Source organism: Poecilia latipinna, unplaced genomic scaffold, assembly GCF_001443285.1.
Source record: "Poecilia latipinna isolate Pla-1442-1.1 unplaced genomic scaffold, P_latipinna-1.0 Scaffold1195, whole genome shotgun sequence".
NCBI lineage: Eukaryota > Metazoa > Chordata > Actinopteri > Cyprinodontiformes > Poeciliidae > Poecilia > Poecilia latipinna.
The window spans coordinates 133092-152624 of NW_015113811.1; the positions used below are offsets into that span (position 1 = coordinate 133092).

Consider the following 19533-nt stretch of genomic DNA (forward strand, 5'->3'; position numbering starts at 1 on the left):
ATATCATTTGTCTGAATCGTTGTCTCCTCGTCTCTCCAAAGCTTCGTTGAAGGTTTTATAAACTGGTTTCTAAATCCTCCCAGAGTTTCTCTGCTGCGGCCAAGGAAAAGACGAGGAGGTTTGGAGTGTTGGAGATGAAATGTTCCCTACAGTAAGACGCAGCTCAGTCATTTCACACACTCGCCTTTGGCGATCCAGTCAAAGCCCAACGGATTTCACACAATCCCCTGTGATCTATTATCCACACCGTCCATTTCACCTGGATAGAAGCCACATTATCGGGATAAAGGCCGGACTACCTCCAAGAAGAGAGCAGAGAAACACCATCCAAAGGGATGACGAGGGGAGGCATGACTGTTTTTCCTCTGCAGGGATTTAGAAAGAAACCAGTCTGGAAAAAGTTACTTTAACTCTGATTTACTCTGGACTAAGTTGACCCATATAGTTCACACGTAATTATCTAAAGTTGGGTTGTCCTGAACATCTCGACTGCAGGGAACGTATGAAAATATTCTAAAATTGTTTTATCAGTTTTATCTCGTTTTATTCTGCTTGCTATAACTGAGAGATCATCTCTGGTATCTCATTCATTCCTTTAACACATTTTGTCAGATCACTACCACCAACATTTGTGTTTTTCTGGGATTTTAGGTAATAAATCATCATAAAGTTGCAGAAAATTGTCAAGTGAAAGTAAAAGACTCTTAATTTTGTGAAAACTGAAAGTATTTTCAGATGTCTGTTCTGTGTAAATAAGTGTACTGTTTTTTTTTTTTAGGTTGACCCGGTTCGTTCTGTTTCTTACTCCATTGAACCCAACGGCTCCTTGCTGCTGCAGCCTCTTCTGAAGGACCACCAGGGGGAGTGGGAGTGCAGCGTCTCCAACCGCGCTGCATCCATAGAGACCCGCACACGAGTCTTTGTCCTGGGTGAGTCCGACATGTCCAGCAGGTGATCAGTAAAATAAACAGCAAACATGCTAGCATGACAAAAATCAGCACACATGATCTCTGGTAATGAAGCTGGATGTTCAAAACGCAGTATGCAAGTATTCTGATGGAAAGTTTGGTGGAAGGCAAAAGTGAAGCAGGGGAAAAAATGGCTAAGGCCCATGTAACAACTCTTCATTTACCCCCTCTTAAATAAACTAATATATTTGCTAAACAATTCTCACATGACTTCTGTGCACTTTTTCCTTCCACTAAACTTTCCATGAGTATATTTGCATCCAGCACTCTGAACGTTTATCTTTTTTAGCAGCAGTCTCCCCGCCAAAAAAGAAAATACTAAAAAAAAATACTATTTTTTAGTATTTATTTTGAGATGGTGTGTCATGATCACATGATATGCTACCATATTTTTTCCTTCAACTAAACTTTCCATGAGTATATTTGCATCCAGCACTCTGAACAGTTATCTATTTTAGCAGCACTCTCCTCCCTAAAAATAAATGCTAAAAAAATAATTTTTTCTTTTTTTCTATTTTTTTTATTTTTTTGAGATGGTGTGTCATGATCACATGTTACCATATTTTTTCCTTCCACTAAACTTTCCATGAGTATATTTGCATGCAATGCTCAGACCGGCCACCAGAGGGAGTGGCAGTGCTGTAGTCTTCTTCTTTGGTCTTTTTTAAGTATTTTTTTGACATGGCATATCATGCTCACTTGATCTACTACAACCTTTTTTCTTTCCACTAAACTTTCTATGAGTATATTTGCATCCAGCGCTCTGACCGGCCACCAGGGGGAGTGGCATTGCAGCAGTCTTCTTTTTTTGTCTTTTTTAAGTATTTTTTGACATCGTATATCATAATCGCTTGATCTTCTACCACCACATTTTTTCTTTCCACTAAACTTTCTATGAGGATATTTGCATCCAGCGCTCTAAACGTTCATCTTTTTTTTTAGCAGCTATCTTCTTTTTTGAGATGGTGTATCATGATTACATGAGCAGTTTTCTGTCCTAAAATCTTCTCGGTCCACCTGTACCAGCCGGCGCCTCCGCTCCGCTCCGCCTCCGATGTATAAATGCAGAACTTCAGTAGCTGCACCTCTGACCTTCTGCTCCGTCGGGTATCTGGAGCGCTGGCTGGTTTCCACCAACTCCTCTCCTCTGCTCTCGCTGCAGGAACCAGTCCCCACGCTGCCGCCGCGCTGGCCGTCTCTCCTGGGCCGAGCCGGGCCAACCTGTCCTGGGAGGCCGGCTTCGACGGGGGATCAGCACAGACGTTTTCAGTCTGGTGGGTGTAAAGCCGCCTGCTCTCCTCTCGGGCCGTAACCATGGCGACCATCGACAGCCCCAGTATTGCTCTATTGATCTCCGGGATGAGGAATTCATTTATCTGCCATCACCTCCTGGCGGAGTGGAGTGTAGCTTTACGATGCTTCGGCCCCGAGAGCGACGATAGAGAACGGCTGATAAAAGCCGACGTAATAAGCTTGTTTCTTTTGTGAGTCAGAGTTTTTATCATCCAGCCGCGACCTTCAGGGAGTTTATTTGGGGTTTTATGTGACAGAATGGAAGCAGAAATGGATCCAGACAAACTTCACTCAACCAGAACAGGAATAAAACTCATTTTTGTTTTGTGCCAATCCAGATCATGGATGGTCTTAAAGGGCCGGTTGTGCCAGAATTTATTCACATTTTTAAATCCTTAAAATGTAATATTATTAAGATAAATTAAGTTGCCTCACAAATTTCTCAAGAGTTGCTGTAGATTCTCCTGTAGCAGTCCGTATTACAGCCAGTCTGAAGAAGCCTCTGACTGGAGACACTGTTTCTGAATGTTTTGACACATATTTGCTCTTATTTAACAGAAAACAATCAGCAGATGTGTTTTGTTGAGCTCAGACTCATTTTCACATTGAATCTGATCCAGTTTTTCCTTTTATGTTTTGTTTATGCCACCTGACATGGACAGAGTTCATGGCCGCTTGTTTTTGTATTTCCTTCCAGTTAAACTTTGTCTTTAAAAGGATCGTATTGTTCCCTGACAGATGGTTTCACTTTTCACACGTCTTAAAAAGGTGGAGAAGGGTCAGATAACTGATAGTAAAAAATCACCTTTTCCATTAAGTTTTCTTAAAAAATCGAACCACTTCACTTCACTTGCATCAAAGCTCTCGTCTTTTATTTTCAGACTGACCGGAATATTTTCCTGTCGTTCTGAATAGGTTAATGATTATTTTTTCCTCTTAAAGCCCTGAAGGTCAGATAAAAGCTTCATCTCTGGTAGAAAGATAAAAATCACACCTAATTAGAGTTGCGTGCGCTCTGTGCAATATCGGCGATCCATCAGAGCTTGTCTCTGCCGTGAAATCCCGAGCAGATGATGAGCATGAATGATTAATGAAACCTACTTTCCTGTCATGTTTCATACAGCCAGACTCCCAGAAACCCCTGCTGCTGTTTTGTTCTCACTCCTCCTCCTCCTCTCTCGGTCTCTCCGGCTCTGCAGGGTGAAGAGGATTTCGGCGAGCGGTGGCGACGGAAGGCAGGAATGGTTCTCCGTACCCGTTCCCTCCTCATCCGGTACCAGCCTGCAGGTTTCGGGCCTTTCTCCCGCCACCGACTACCAGTTCAGCGTCTTGTCTCAGAATAAGTTTGGCACAGGGCCTTTCAGCGAGATCGTAATTGCACGCACTTTGGGTCAGTCCAGTTTTTCTGGTTTGCTCTATTTTTTTTGTCTCTACTTAGCCAAAACCAAATATTTACACACAACCTGCTTCTCTCAGTAGCTTAAAAGCCATAAAATTGAAAGCAGGAAAATAAATTTGCCAGTTCTGAAGAAATCTTTAGGATGAGGTGGTTTAGAAGTGGATATATTTCACAAAACTGCAGTTGAAACACTTTTTTCGCATCACATGACCAACAGCTGGATGTTACTACTGGCAGAAATGCCAAAGAGAGTCTGACTTTCAGCAGAAAAAAAAACAAAAAAAAAACTTTTTTATGCAAATACTGGTAGTTGTACTCAAGTAAAAGTAAAAAGTAGCTGCCATGAAGTTACTCAAGCTCCACCCAGGCGTTTTCAGCTGAATGGTTGCCATGGAGATCAAAGCAACACTCCAGGAAATAATATTTAACGTGATGTAAAGTGGATTTCATGTAATACTGCCTCTTTAATTATTTTCTCCTCAGTGGAGCTAACGTTAGCTTCTCTTCCTCCTTCGTCCCGAACACTCGGGGTTCTGCTTTGATTTAATTTCTTCCCTCTGATTGACTGAAAGTCTCTGATTCTCCCCGCATTAGATTCTCCAGAGAGGAGCGTCAGACCGAAGCCCCCCGCCTCGCTGTCAGCTAATCAGAGCTCAGCAGGTGTCATCCTGCAGTGGGCCCTCCCTGACGCCCAGCAGCCGCCCATCACAGGCTTCGTCCTCCAGTCCCGCTCTGCCGCCGCCGCCGCAGCAGAGGACTGGTTTAATCTGGAGGAGAACATCAACGCCAGCAGCAGCCACTTCCTGGTCAGGGGTCTGCAGAAGGTAAAGAGCCGGTCGCTCTGCCCTCTGGTTCCGTCTGTGCTGCAGTGGTTTCAGTTAGTAGACGACATGACAGTCATCACTTCCATCTTTTATTTTTTTATTCCCTCCCTGTGCCTGCCTCATCTCCCCCTTCCCTCTCCTGTACGGGTCTACATGAATTCAAATGAACTTCATTAGCATTGCAGACAGCGCCGTGTGTTGACAAAGTGTGGCTTCATCTTCCCTGTGTGTGTATATGTGTGTGTGTGTGGTTTCAGGACCGTGTGTACGAGCTGCGGATGCTTTCTCGTCGGGGGGAGCTGCTGAGCGAGCCCGGTCCATCAGTCAACGTCTCCACCGCAGGTAGGAGTTTGAGAGAGAAAGCAGCCTCTCCTCTTCAAAGTGACGCCGTCGCTCCTCAGCGAGAGGAATCAGAGCGAGACCCCTGGGAACGATGCCCATTTCGAGCCCGGCCCACAGAAATAGCTACACTAATTTTTTTTTCTTCTTGTTCGACTTTTATTTGTGTGTGACGTGAATGTTAAATCAGACGTAAGAGTCAATCAGCCTCAACTCAAATCTGCTTTTGTTTAAACAGCTGTGCTGAGCTTCAGTCATCTGGCTGCAAAACAAACATGTTCAAGGTTTGATTATGATGATCAGACTCCATTAGGAAACCAGACTACCAAGATTTCAGCTTTCAGGATTGTAGAAAGACAACAATGAGAATAATTATTAAGAGGGAGACATAAAAATTAAATAAGATGGACTCTTTCTCAAAACTGGGCTCACAAAACGATACAAAGAAATGTTTCAAAATAAATTGGCAAAAGATCAAGTTGACTAATCAGCATTTAGTTTGAACAAATGGTTTAAAACTTCCTAATTTGAGTTTATTGATTTATTTATTTCAAACTGTTTTTTAAAAACAAGGAGAGAAAACATATGAATACATAACTAGGAACAAAATAATTAGCTTAAAACTACTTTTCTGTTTGAAAAGGAGCAAAAAGAAATTAACACTAATTTAGCCTTACCTCTTATCACAATTTAATGAAATATATCACTCAATAATTATCAAAAATTTGTAATTAAAACCATGTTAAAATATTCATGTGCTTGTACAATATACTGGGCGAAACAGCCAACAAAAAAATTACATTACATAGACAAAATTATCACAAAATAACTCCCAAGACAAGAAAATCTACGTAATAATAATAATAGTAGTAGTAATAGTAGCAGTAGCAATAACAGTAACGGTAGCAGTAGTAAAAGTTGTAGTTGTACTGAGTTTTGTGACTTAAATGCTGTCACTTGGAATTTAGTCATTTATTTTCCTACTTGTGGCTAAACTTACAGTCACTTATTTGTTTGTTCTCAGTGACGGAGAGCTTCGCGGCTACGTCTACGTTTGTCCCGGAGCCGTTGCTAGCCGGTGTGCTAGCCGGGATCGGCTTCATGTTTCTGGCGCTGGTCTTGTTGCTCGGTTCTGCCTGCTTGGTCAGCCGCAGGAGGGACCGTCGCCGCAGGAAGACGGAGAACGGTACGTATCCATCCTCCAGTGAAGACTCGGCACATTTTAATGAACCGCATGTTGAATGTGATCATTTATTCAGTAAAATATCGAGCCACTTCATATCTGTGAAATAAATTACCCTTCCTCATCCATCCAGTTGTAAAAATTATGGATGTTGTTCATATTGCTTACTGATTTGTGTAATTTCTCAATAGGCAGTGATAAATTAAAGGGTAATTAACTTTAGCTAGCCTAGTTGCCTTGAGTCATCAAAGGGATCCAAGATTAGTTTAACATGTTGGCCTAAATACGTTGTAATTTTTCTATTAACTAAAACATTGGTGTTTGTGGTACACCAAAACTCATAATTACTTCAAAAACATTTACATCTTTTGTTAGATTTTTCACCCATGGAGGTCGCCATTTTTACACCTGCTGGGTTGATGATGCATAATGGTCCAATCTGTACTGGAATCTACAGAGTAAACACAGAAAGGCTAACTTTACCTGTTCATATTATATTTGATAGGTGTAATTTTAGATGAAGCCACATGGTGTCACTTTTGGCTGTAATTTAAAAAGAAAACAGTGAGGTGAATCTGGATAATTTCCCACATGACAAACAAGAAGAGAACAGTAGGAGAGAGCTGGAGCAGAACACAACTTCCAAAGATGTACATTTGTGCCCTCAACATTTTTCTCCAGAAGACTTGGAGTCATTTGTACGAGCAAAACTCGGCACTGGAAGCTCTTTTAAGTGCTAACAGAGCTCTGTGCCAGTAGCGGGGCATAACGGGGCACTACTGGCGCCCCGTTACGTTCAGACCAGACACAGAGCTATAGCAGTACTTACTGGATCACACAGTCAAACCTGAAGTACGTGTCACTCATTGTTTCATTTACAAAGCTGAAGGCAGCAGCAGTAAACACCAGCTGCTACGGCCAACTCTGTCCCTCTTCCTCTGTTTGGTTCTCCTCATCTTCATCACCTCTTGTGATTTTTACATTCCCATCGATTTCAACGCACTCCAGTTCAAATTGAAAAGACATTACTCATGCTGTTTTGGCTGGACCCAGCCAGGCAGTGAGACATCATGCATTGCAGCGTGAACAACATGTTCCTGTGACAATATTTTATTAACATTTCTAAAAACTAAATAACCTACAGTATTATTACTGTATTCTTACAACTAAAATATTTCTCAAATAAAGTCTACTGTTAAAACTAATCATGGATCCTTCTAATGGGCTCTTGATGGGGTTGGTTGGTTTTCACTTCCTGGTCAGAAAGTCGTGCACCATCTTACACCTCATCCCTCCCTTTCAGAACCCCTTCCTGCCATCTATAAGTGCTCCCCATCAATGTGAGTACCCCTTTATCACTCCACTGCAATATTAGACAGTAACCTTTCCCTTTTCCTTCCTTTGTATGTGCTGAAAATGCCAACAGGTTTCTGTTTCATCTTCTTATCTCCCTCGCAATGATCTATCCAAGCTCCTGGCTGAGCTTAAATGCAGTCAGTTTTTCTTCCACTTACAAATCTCTCTCCTCTGCCCTTCCCCATCTTTCCCCTCACTCTCACAGTAAGACTTCAGGCTCCAGTAGTCCAGACAGTCTGTTGAAGAAAAGCCTCCTCCCAGCCAGCTCCCACTACCCCACAATCTCTTCTACCACTTCCTCCTCTCAGACGGACTGCTCCAATTTGAGCACAGAGAATAGGCGCAGGACTCTAGAGCCAACCTACAGCAGAGGCCGCCTTACCAAGACAACTTCTTTAATTTCTCCCTCCATTGAGTTGATCTCTAGAGGTCCAGATGGCCGGTTTGCAGTCGGTGACTATGACACATTAAGTGTTAACAGCAGAACAATTTCCAGAGCCAAAAGATCTGTGTCACTCCACTTGGAAAAGGAGGACAAGAAAGACCTGCCGTGTGTGCTTTCTGTTGACGTTCCTCCGTTTAAACTGGAGGGTGATTCAAGTCAAATGCGCAGCTTGGGTCAACTCCCGCCACTTCAGGAAAACTACATTGTTTCGCCTGATCAGAACAGCTTGTACTCAAACACCAGTTTTTGCACCATGCCTTGTCTCAGCAGAAATACTGGACTGCCTCCAGTATTTCCCGTCCTCCCACATCTCCGAGCCAGCATCGGTCAGCCTTCAACAACAGCGAGCAGCTTGGTTCTCCAAATGGAACATGAACGTGAGAAAGGGAACCTTAGTCGGTGTCTGAGGCTGGCACAGGAGAGAGAAGAAATGGAAAGGGAGCTTCGGTTGTACACACTAGATAGAAACTCCATGACAGTCAAGACAGAGCAAAGAGAAACAAGCAATGGGGACGAAAGTGTTGAGAGTCTTATGTGGGAATACAAAAGCAGGACCTTGCCAAACATTTATCGTCACGTTGGTAAGGAGAGATCTAGATACCTTACATCGTCCTCAATCAACTGGGAAGCCCATCCTTATGACTCAAGTTCAACTTTGAATCCAATCAGAGATCATTTGAATACATCTCCCCCTTCCATTCCTTCTTTTTCTCCCTATTTTCTTGAGTCATTTAATAAGAAACCCAATGGTGTCCGCCACTCTTTTGTTGACACCTCAACTCTCCCTCACCAGAGGTGTCGAGTAGATCCATCACAAGGCTACGATAGTCCAAGACGATTCTCATCCTTTGACCCCCAAATAAGTCACTCATTCCACAATCCACAAAAAGAAAACATTCTCAGTAATGGCACAATGTTTCACAGCAACAGAAACACTCCAGATACAGTAAGAGACTCTACAAGATTGGACGAAATGCTCAGTGAACCATTTGGTTCAGTTGGCAAAGAGTCGTATGTCGAGATGAGCGTAGACGAGCCGGAGTACGAGTTGCCCACGTTGCAACCTGCGAAGCCCATGTTACACCACAGGATTGCCTCTCATGTTCAACATGGCTGCTCGCTGTCTCAGAGAAGCAGGCATGAAGACATGAGAAGAAGCACAAGCTTCAATTGCAGCAGGAATGCTTCTGTCAGCAGCTTTGACATGGCCCATCACGGTCAGCAAACCTCAGGACCAGAACACTGGAGAGCTAGGACCCGAGGTTCCAAAACCTTGGACCGCAGTCAGAGAAGTCAGAGTCTGGACTTGAGGAGACAGAAGAAGAGTACCTTTCTCACACCATCCGCATGGGTAGAGTCACTCAGCCAAGAGGACTGTTCGGTTGAATTGTCTCATACAAGTACCAAAACTGAGCAACAGTTCTCAACTGCTGCGGGTCCAACTCGCAGTCCAAATCCTGATGTGCCCCATTACCGCCAACCTAGCCCCTCAGCTGACACTGCCAATCATCCAACTCCCAATCAGGACACAATGAAGGAATCGGGTTATATTGTCAGCCTGAAGGAGGTTTCCACATACTTGCCGCCCATCAGCAACGACTTGGAGGCAGTGGAGGTGGACTCGGGAGGCTACGAGGAAGTGGCAGACTCTGGTGGCAGCTACAGCAGCTACGCTAGCAGCGGCCGCGGCAGCATGGAGACTGCTAATGGGCATATGCCCTTGTCTCACCTGTCCCCAACGCTGACAGACTCACCTGTGACTGCAGAGGACTCTCAGGGGGGATCAGAGCACAAGGAAGGTGGACAAACAGAAGCAAAACGAAGGTGATGAGTCACACCGACTTACTGAATTTTGGTTTAGTTGAAGACGATGTCAGGGATTTTATATAATCCTTTATGGTCACTATCAATGTGAGCCCATTACTCATCAAATGTCTGAAATGTCAATAACTGGTAACTGAATAGAACAAAGCACATTTCAGAATATAATTCAGAAAAGGTTGTGCATAGAGGCTTTACATGCAAATAGTAAGCTTAGCATGCTGATGTAAAAGCTATTATGCTAAAGTGCCTTTAGGACGTATTCTAGGCAACCTAATAATACGTACTAAAGTTAATACATCCTGCTTAGAAAAATGTTTTTTTTTTTTTTTTTGCTTGTTAAATTTTGCCTCCTGGTGTTGGTTTGATAGAGGTAACAAAATGTCAATTTTATCATGCTAAAGCTAAAATTAGCATGAAATATGATGGATATAACAGCTTTAGCATGGCAGTATATACAAATTTTGTTAAATACTGCAATTAAATAAGTCACTCCTATAATAGTGACAATACTAAAGCTAACATAAACATGCTAAAGATAATTGTGCTAAAGTTAGCATTTATAATGCTAACATTAGCAATTATTCTAATATAAGCAGAATAATTAGTATACAATGCACATTTAGTCATGCTAAAGAATTGTCTTCCAATTTATTATGCTAAGGTAAACACCAGCATACTAATGCCAATGAAGCGATTGTTAGCAAGCTTATACTAGGGCTATCATGCTAAATCTTTCAAGAGTTCACTAATACTAATTCCCAACCAAAAACTAATGTAAAAAAAGTAAAGCATGCTAACACTAGCGCCTGCGGCTAATGTTTTTGTTCCTCTTTAGGAGGCAGTGTTCGGTAGATGAGAATTATGAATGGGATGCTGGTGACGTCTGCTCACGGCCTGGAGAAGAAGATGGTGAGAATTTTAATTTTCTAGATTGTAAATTAATGTTTTAAAGCAAAATTACCCAAATTATCTGCTTAATAGATTAGTTAGTAGATTTTTATACTTATCCACATAGTAGCTCTGTTTCACTGTTGTCACCTAAACTGTGTACTTTATAATATTAATCTTTCTTATTTTGTATTTTTGTATTATGCAGCAAATTTACATTATCACATGCTGTTATTTAATTTTACTCATTTTTGTAGTTTTATATTTAAAGCCTCACCTCCAGTGAAATATCTACAGTAAATTCAGAATGAAATATTGACATTTAGATTGATTGATCAGGTCATGAGTATGGAAAAGAATATAAATTATGTTGCAAAAATAAGTCCAAAATGATAAAAATATAGAAAAAGTACATTTTAGGTGGTGTATTTGGATTTATGTTGGCCTTTTGAAGTTTTGAGCATGACGTATTAAATATTTTACCTGGTGCTATGTTTAATTTTTACACATTTTGAAATGGCAACCAAAAAATGTGAAATATATGAAATTAAAAAAATGAAGCAAAACATCAAGACCTGTATGATGTAGTGAGAATTTCATAACAGGGTAAAAAAAAATGCAGTTACAAGCATAGAAATTCTGTCTCTTTAAGGGCAAATTCCTGTTTAAACCACAGCTGTAATAAAAGTAATATTCTTAACCAATAACAATGGCTCTAATATGTTCTTTAACTTTCACCATTTGTCTTATTGAAGTAGCTTTGGATTGTGACGGAAGCCAACATTTAAAAAACTAATTTCTACAAAACTTTCTTCTGCCTGGGTGACATTTGTAAATATATATCCTTGAACAAATTTAGAGAAAGGTCAGGTCTCTCTTGGATAAGTCCGTTTTTAATATCCAGCCCTTAAACTGTGACTGTTTCTCACACATGGATGTTCACCATCAAGGAGATGAAATTTATACATCAAATACCAGCTGAGGTAAAAAAAAAAAAATTCACAGCTTGTAATTTCACAACTTCTTCTTTTCCTTTTGTACCTGCAGGCATTCTCCCACCACCGAACCCACAGAAGCCTGCTGCCAACCGGAGCCGTCCCAGCATGCCGCGCTGCGAGAAAGCACAGAAACGTTCCCCAGCGTTCGCGTCGCTGCCGGGGCATCAAAGCAGGCGCTCTGCTGAGCCAGAACCAGACGCCGTGCTGTTCTGACAGCGCCGCCGCTCGCCTCATCTCACCTGGCGCTCCGGGTGACAAAAGCTCACGCTGGAGAAAGTGAGCTCTTCTGTGATCAACCTCATTCTTTTTTTATTTAATTTTATTCCAAGAGTGGATAAAAGATGACCAAAGACGAGAGCTTTTTTTGGCAGGTTTGGTCTTTTTTAGCACAGAAATTCACATTTTATCTAATTATGCTTAGCATTTACCACAAAGATTACAAATCCTTTTGTTTATTTTGCTAACTGTGGATGAATCATCTAGTAGGATTTAGACAAACTCTCATGCTGTGAGATTCAGCAATATGCACTGAAACAAAGAAAATACTTTTTTTTTCCCAGCTAGTATTGATTTGCTCACTAGGGAGAACGAATAGAGCATTAAAATGTAATTTCTTGTTCTTAAATATGGGAGAATATAAATAACATGAGGCAGTAGCTGCGTTTCCGTTACAAATGTATGCAAAACTTTGTCAAAACTCCACAAAATGTGGAATACGCTACCACAAATGTTTTTTTTTAGCTAAAATCTTGTCTTCCCTGTGTATTGAACCTATGTGTACAATAATATTAAACAAACTACATGGCAATAGCGCCCAATAAGCAGCTAGCAGCTGTTAGCAGCAGTTAGCATGTGTAAAATTAAACATAGCTAAAATGTACAACATTATTAACAGTTAAAAACGTAAACAAAACACAGCAAAATTACTTATGAAACACTGTATAATACTACATTTGTCTAAAATATGTGTTCAAATATACCTTGAAAGAAAACCCAGAGCTGATCCTAAAACGTACAACGGTTACCGACGGCAACAGAAACGGGGCAGAAGTGTCGGTTACCGGTTACTATGGTAACCACCAACTGCCAAGAGCAGCGTAACACAATTTAAAACACAATAAATGTCTGGAGAAAATAACTTGAGTCCTTTTTGCACTGCACAGCCAGACCTGGGTCGACCCGGGCCGGTCCAGGTTAAAAGCAGGGTTGATCGTTTTTGCATTAGCACTTCCAGCCCGGTACCACCCGGCTCCCTGGAACCCCGAGAGCTGCGGTGCCAATCAGGCCAGCCAGATCGGGTCGGTTTGGAGTTGGCTGTTGATTGGTTCACTGGCTGTGGGGGCGGGACAAAGACCAGATCGCTGGATCAGAGAAGCACTAGACTTTCTCGATGGCTGTCATTTCATTATGCTGCATCTATAAATTCCTGTCATAATCTATTCTTACCCTACACTGGGGTTACATTCGCCTCTTCAGCCAAAGGTTTTAATGGTAAATGTAAATAACATTTCTCCAAATGAACCAATCAGAAGTCGTTTAGGCTGTAAACGAGGCGTCGCTCCAGCCGGGAAATCCCGCCTGCTGCAGCGGTAGTTCAGCTGGCCGCGAGTCCAGCTCAATGCAAAACGACCAGGGCCAGAGCACCAATGGGACCGGGTCGAACCGAGCCGGGCCGGGCCCTGCAGTGCAAAATGGACTTTACTGAACTTACTAAACAAAATGAATTCAAAGTATAAATCAACACATTTTGACACACTTTACATCTATCACATTACACGCTAATTAGTGTTAGCTTTTCTGTAAATCAACTCTAAATTATTCAGGGAAAATTTCAGAAATATTTGGCAATGCAGTCGAGTCCCAGTGCTACTTGACACACTGTTGGCTATAGCATTTACAAACCAGCCAATCAGGGAGCGGCATTTATTTTCTTCACCTATAATTGGCTTATAAAAAAGGAAGTAGTAACGGTGCTAAAACAGTTTCCACTGAGCATGTTAAAGCACATTAAGTATATTTGGTGTTCGAACTACTGAACAGGCAGGTATAAGCATTTTACAGGAGGTTTGAAGTATTCGTGGGCTCTGTATGGTGGTATGAGCTGAATGCGTCATCCAGGAATAAATCAGAATAATTTTATCTGTTTTCAGGTTTTGGTTTGAATGATTTCATAAAACTGGTTAAAAAAAGTTTTTTCTTTTCTCTCTAATTAATTTTAATCAACTCACCGGGTTTCCTATTTGTCTAACCGTTTTTTGGTTTTATCGCCTGTGATTTATTGTTGATATATTAAAAGATGTGAATATTTTTTTAATAAAAGGATAAATCAAGTCCAAAAACTAATTAACTATACATGAATCCTCATGAGTTTCTGATTCATCTGCAGAGGCAAGAATCAATTTGCGTAAAATTTAATTAATCGAGAATATTGTAGTGTTTAAAAAAACGTCAAGCTTTTATTGTAATTATAAGGTTTAGACGTGTAAGAGGTGTAATCCTTTACACAGAGGATTAATTATGCTTTTTATTCATTTTATTTCCTTCTGTTAGGTTTTCATGACATCTAAGAAATTGAAAAGAAATATAGAATAAAGATGTATTTTTTGCAAGAGATGTTAAATTTATGACAGTTTCTTTTTAGAAAGAGATACTCAATTGATTGAATGTTACAGGTTTTATTTTCAGGAAATATATTGTCATTTTCTAAGAGTTCTGGATAAGAAAAACCTCAAAAGGAATTTAAAACTGTAAATTCAGCATTTTAATTTGGTAGAAAAGACAAATTTGTTGTAAATAGATGGCTTTAAAGTATGAAACAATGGCTGCCACTTTGTAGGTTGGAGATCTGAGCCGACTTTTATGCTTTTAAATCAAAGTTGCTGTATGTTTGTTAAAAATTAAAGTATGTTTTTATATTTTGAAATTGTCACAAGCTTCATTTCATGTAAGTTCAAACAATAACAGAAGAATATCATTAGAATATTTTAAAAATAGAAATCTGTGTTGATTTGCATCGCATCACAATCCCGCCACGTTTAGCACCGACTACACAAACATTGCTGTTAGCTTAGCTTTCTTTTCATTAGCTTCCTTCATGTCCTGTTCACACAAAAGTCTGATTGTGTTCGTATTAGTAGTTATGAACAGTCACATAAATACACAAATTTGAGCAAAAACAAATCAGAATTTAATCATGCTAAAGAAATGTCTAGCATGCTAATGCTAGTATTGTGCTAAAGCTAACATAAACATGCTAATACTAACGCTAAGGACAATGCAGTTGTGCTAAAGTTAATGTAAAGCTAATGTTATAGTGCTTAGGCTAATATAAGCAGGATAATTAGTATACTAACAATATTCATCAGTATTGTTGGTAGTTAAAAATACTGATGTTAGCCTTAATATTGATCTAAAGTTAACATGCTAGCATTTTTAATGCTATAATGCTGTAATAAACCTCTGTGAAGTGAGTTTTTGCAAAAAACAAAAGTTCCTGCAAATCTTTTTAACTGTCGTTTGTTGTTGCGCCTGCTGAGCGGCCCTTTAATAAAATCCGTCACTGCAACCATTTGTGACAATGCTGACCTTTTAAGGGAACAGAAAGAAAAATTCAAATTGGATACTATTACCTGTGCTGCAGCAGGCACTCGGTCATTTTTAGCCATTCAGACGGTGAGGAAGAGGAGGAGATGATGATGATGATGCAGTTCAGCATCGCACGGATCGTCATGTTCACTTCAACAACTTTGTGCTCTTTTGTTAGTGATCATTTTAGGCTTTTAGTCGCCTAATAATCATGAGGGAGTCGTCAAAATGGCTAAAAAAGACTAAATTTGTGAGCCGCTTGAATCTTTGATTAACACAAGGACAATTTAAGAGTTTTAATTTAGTCAACACTTTAAAAAAAGGTTGTTTCAAAATGAAAACATGTTTATTTTAAGGAGAAGCAAGAGACGGGGTCAAGTGGTATTTTATACTCAAAACAACCAAGAGAATTAGATTAAAACGTATCAAATAGTTAAAAAAAAACAGAAAATGCAAATTTAAACACCTAAAAATGCCTTCAACAACCCAGTTTAAATGTTTAAAACAAGAATTTGCAAACAGTTATGAGAATTATTGTCGAACAGTAAAATAATTTAGAAATGAACAGTTTTAATCAGCAACAGACTTTAAATGAAATTACATTGAATTTATTTAAAACTAGTTAGAAATCTGTCAAAATAAAATAAAATACGTTTTTGTTTTTCTCCACGATACATGCAGAAATATAAGAAATAATGACTTTATGATTCAGTTTTTGTTTCATTTTGTAGTTATTTAATGGAGGAAATTCCCTTGTGCCATCACATGTTTTACTCGCATTGTTCTCACTAATAATTAACTCAAAGCTGCAAAGCATTGTGGGAAATCCATTTAATAAGTGAAACTGCTCATAAAGGCCACATTTAGTCCAAATCAATGTTTTTGTAGCTTTCTCTCTTTAAGGTTGTTACTGTGAGGATTAGTTACCACAGAAATAAAATCTAAAACCTCTTTCTAAAACCATTTTCCTCGACAGTCGGAGGCCGAATGAGAGAAATAAAAAATAAAAAGTACCAGACTGATTGGTGCAGAATGAAGTAAACAGGATTGTTTTGGGGATTTAGCGCGAAACGTCGGCTGGACGCAGAATGAATGACTTTCAAATGCCATGAAGCATCAAACTAATTAAGTTCCTGTGAAAGAAAATATCACATAGAAAACTGTAAAGAGCAGCCATATGGTGCAGGTTTTCTCTGCGACGTTTTAATTGAAAGATAGAGATTAGTGACGCCCAAACTTCACCAACTGGAGGCTGTTTGTTCGTAGCAGCTAAAATAAAAAAATTAAAAATGTTTGTCCAGAAGTGTTGGATCAGTTTTTGTTTTATTAAATTATTTTGTGTATTTTCTACACACATAGCACCAACTTTTATTTTATTTTTTTTAACCGTCACCTTCAGTTGTCATAAAAAACACAAATGAAGTTTAACACCTTGAAATTGGGCTCTGTCTCTTTAAGAAGCTCCTGTTCGTTCCAGCAGTGCTCCTCATTATGCCGTTTACACCCGTTTTCATGTGGTAACTGCTGCTGCTTTGTGGAAACAGCTGGTTTGTGTGTGAACGGTTGCCATGGAGATTCAAGCCAAACAACACTCCAGGTACGTACCCAGGTACCTTGATACAAAGCTCAAAAAAAGTTGATTTTATATAAAAAAATACTCCTTTAAAAGATCCAGGAATTCAGCAAGCAGGGATTCTTTGGTTATACTTTACTAAAAACGGCTGACATTTAGTTTGGTTCGGTTTTATTTTTAGTGTTTAAATGTTTTAGTTTTGCCAGCTGAAGCGGTGATTCGGTGAGATGTAAAATGTCCGGTCCTGAGAGCTGCTGTCCGTTTTGGACGCATCGTTCCTCCGTCCAGTGGCTGAATCCCTCATCAGCGCTCATTCAGCCCTGCAGAATCCCGTTAACGAGCCATTTAACCGATCCATCCAAACGTTGGAGGATCGTCACTCTGGACGTCTCTCACCTGGCTGGATTTTCTACGCTCCTAATATCTGAAGTCGACTTTACATCTATTTATTCTGCTCCTTTTTTTCTGATGAACGCTTTATGTGAAGGTTTGTTCATAAGGCTGACATGAAGGAGTCTTCATGGATGTTCATGGCTGTTGGCATCGTGTTTCATCTGGAAAATAATGACACTTTTAATGTGCTTTGCATTAAAAGTGTCATTATTTATAACTTTTAATGCAAGTTTGGTTTAAAAGTCGCACTTTAAATCTGACTTTGGGATTAAAAATGACAATGTGACCGGGATTAAAAATTATAATTTAAATCTGATTTGAGATTAAAAATTATGCAGCTTTACATTAAAAGTAAGACGTTTTGCGCAACTTCACACAAACGTTTTCTTTGTTTACTGAATGACACTTTGTGACAACAGTCATAAACATAAACACTCCTCCATGTCAGTATTCAAATAAAGTTTTAAACCACATTTTCTGTGCATGGCTTAGAAATCTGGACATGCTTTTTAAAATGAGAGAGAAAAATTCTTTTGGAAAGATTTTAAAGTGAAAAAGTACCAGTTATGAAACTGATTTAGTTCATGGTTGTCTGCTGCAGAAATAGACAAAATGATTCCTCTTTTCTTTGTACCTTTTACTTGAACCCAGGCAACTGATAACAAATAGAATAGTAATTTTAATCTGGAGGACTCAGTGTGAGATTCTTTTTTTAAATCAAATTATGTTATTTGTTTTTAAATATAGCTGTAACATTATTTTTTCTGGGTTTTTTGTCTTCTAAAGCTGACTGACATTAAGGGATGTGTTCTCCCTTTTATTTTAAATACAGTAAATCAGATTGTGCTTTATTATTTCCTTTTGTTCCAGCAGTTCTGCATTCGCTGTGATAACCGCCTTCTGCTGAGAAGCTGCAGGTGTGAAAAAAAGCTGTAGGTAAAGACTTTCATGTTACTTTGACAAAGTGTTAAAATCCTCTGCTTTAATTAACTCCAACTTACTTCCAGCTCACAGCGTCTGATTAGCTTTAGGCTCCTTTATTTTAAAACCTACTTCCTTTAGTTAGCAGGACGTTATTTGTTTCAACTGAACTTTGACTTATTTTGTTTCCTGTAAGTTTCCACTTCCAGAGAAGTGTTTAGTGTTTTGAAGAGTCTTTACATTTATGTTAAGAAAGCATAAAGAATCAACATCACTGATGCAAAAAAGATACAAAGTTTGTTAGTTTCACTGGAAAAACACAAAATATTACCAAGTATTTTTGTCTAGTTTCTACTGCAAACATCTTAGTTTACTTGAAATAGGAAAAAATTAACTTTTCAGCAAAACACAGAGGCTTGTTTTAAGTAATTCCTTAATATTGATCAATTCTAGTTCCATTGGTAGATGTTGCCTAGCAACCTGAGCTAAGCCCACGCCGTCGCCTAGCAACCAAATTCTAGTTCCATTGGCAGATTATTTCACGTTTTTCTTATGAAAAACGTGAAATAATCTGCCAATTAAACTTCATAAATATTAAGGGATTATTAAAACAAGATCATATTTCTTGCTGAAAAGTTAGTCATGTTTTATTTCAAGTTACTAAAATATTTCCACTAGAAACTGGAGAAAAATACTTGGTAATATTCTGTGTTTTTGCAGTGTTGTGGCTGTTTATGGGCTGGCTAACAGAAATAGTGACTAAACCAATCACATGGACGCTTGCTGGAGTTCAAAGTGAGATTCAAAATGAATAAAAAAGGAGATTAAGGGAGTTGGAAATGTTGCCATGTTTTATTGGTGCTTATTTGGTTCATCTGGAAACATCAGAAACGCCTGAGCTGTTGGACCTTTCATGCACAGAGAAATGTAGAATGGTCAAAAGAAAGAAAAATATCCAAATAGCAGCAGTTTGGTGTATAAATATGACCTGTTAATATATGTTCTAAAGCAGGGCCGGCCCAAGGCATTTGAGAGTCAAGCATCTGCTTAGGGTCCAAAAGCACCAAGTTATCATGAATAAACTAAATGTTATTACACATGGAAAAACATTGTCTGCTGTTTTATAGTTACACAAGTAGAACAAAAACTTGATTAATATAAATCCAGTGTTTATCAAGTGAAGCTACTTTCGGAAATTCTTTTTAAAAGTCCTTTATTTATCCCAAAGGGAATTTAAATTAAATTAAAATTATTAAAAATAATATGGCACACTCTACATTTCAAAATCTTTTTGTTTGTGTTTTGTTTGCTATTTTTGATATAAGCTAATTACAAACAACACTAATACTAGTAGGTTTGTCACTTTGGAGTGACATGTTAGTTTTTTGGGCCCCAATGAAAATCTGCTTAAGGCCCCAAAACGGTTTGGACCGGCCCTGTTTTATAGCACAATTAATCTGATTTAAATTTCTTAATCAATGTAGAAACTAAACTAAACTAAACTCACTGCATCCACCTTTTGTTGCCAATAATTAACTGAACAC

General features: G+C 39.2%; 1 protein-coding gene across 3 annotated transcripts in view; it reads left to right on the forward strand.

Moving 5' to 3' along the window:
• LOC106960559 (protein turtle homolog A-like) overlaps positions 1–14432 on the forward strand; it is a 59116-nt gene extending 44684 nt beyond the window's left edge. The window contains exons 12-21 of one of the 3 annotated variants that reach the window (XM_015053699.1): positions 779–929; positions 2131–2242; positions 3461–3651; positions 4255–4484; positions 4742–4826; positions 5848–6009; positions 7310–7346; positions 7568–9631; positions 10467–10540; positions 11567–14432. In XM_015053699.1, coding sequence (XP_014909185.1) covers positions 779–929; positions 2131–2242; positions 3461–3651; positions 4255–4484; positions 4742–4826; positions 5848–6009; positions 7310–7346; positions 7568–9631; positions 10467–10540; positions 11567–11730 — 3270 coding nt within the window. In that variant the 3' untranslated portion in view covers positions 11731–14432. Of the gene's footprint in view, positions 1–778; positions 930–2130; positions 2243–3460; positions 3652–4254; positions 4485–4741; positions 4827–5847; positions 6010–7309; positions 7347–7567; positions 9632–10466; positions 10541–11566 lie in introns of those variants that run through there. The other 2 variants (XM_015053700.1, XM_015053701.1) reach the window with 2 other exon arrangements.
• The last annotated feature ends 5101 nt before the right edge of the window (positions 14433–19533 follow it).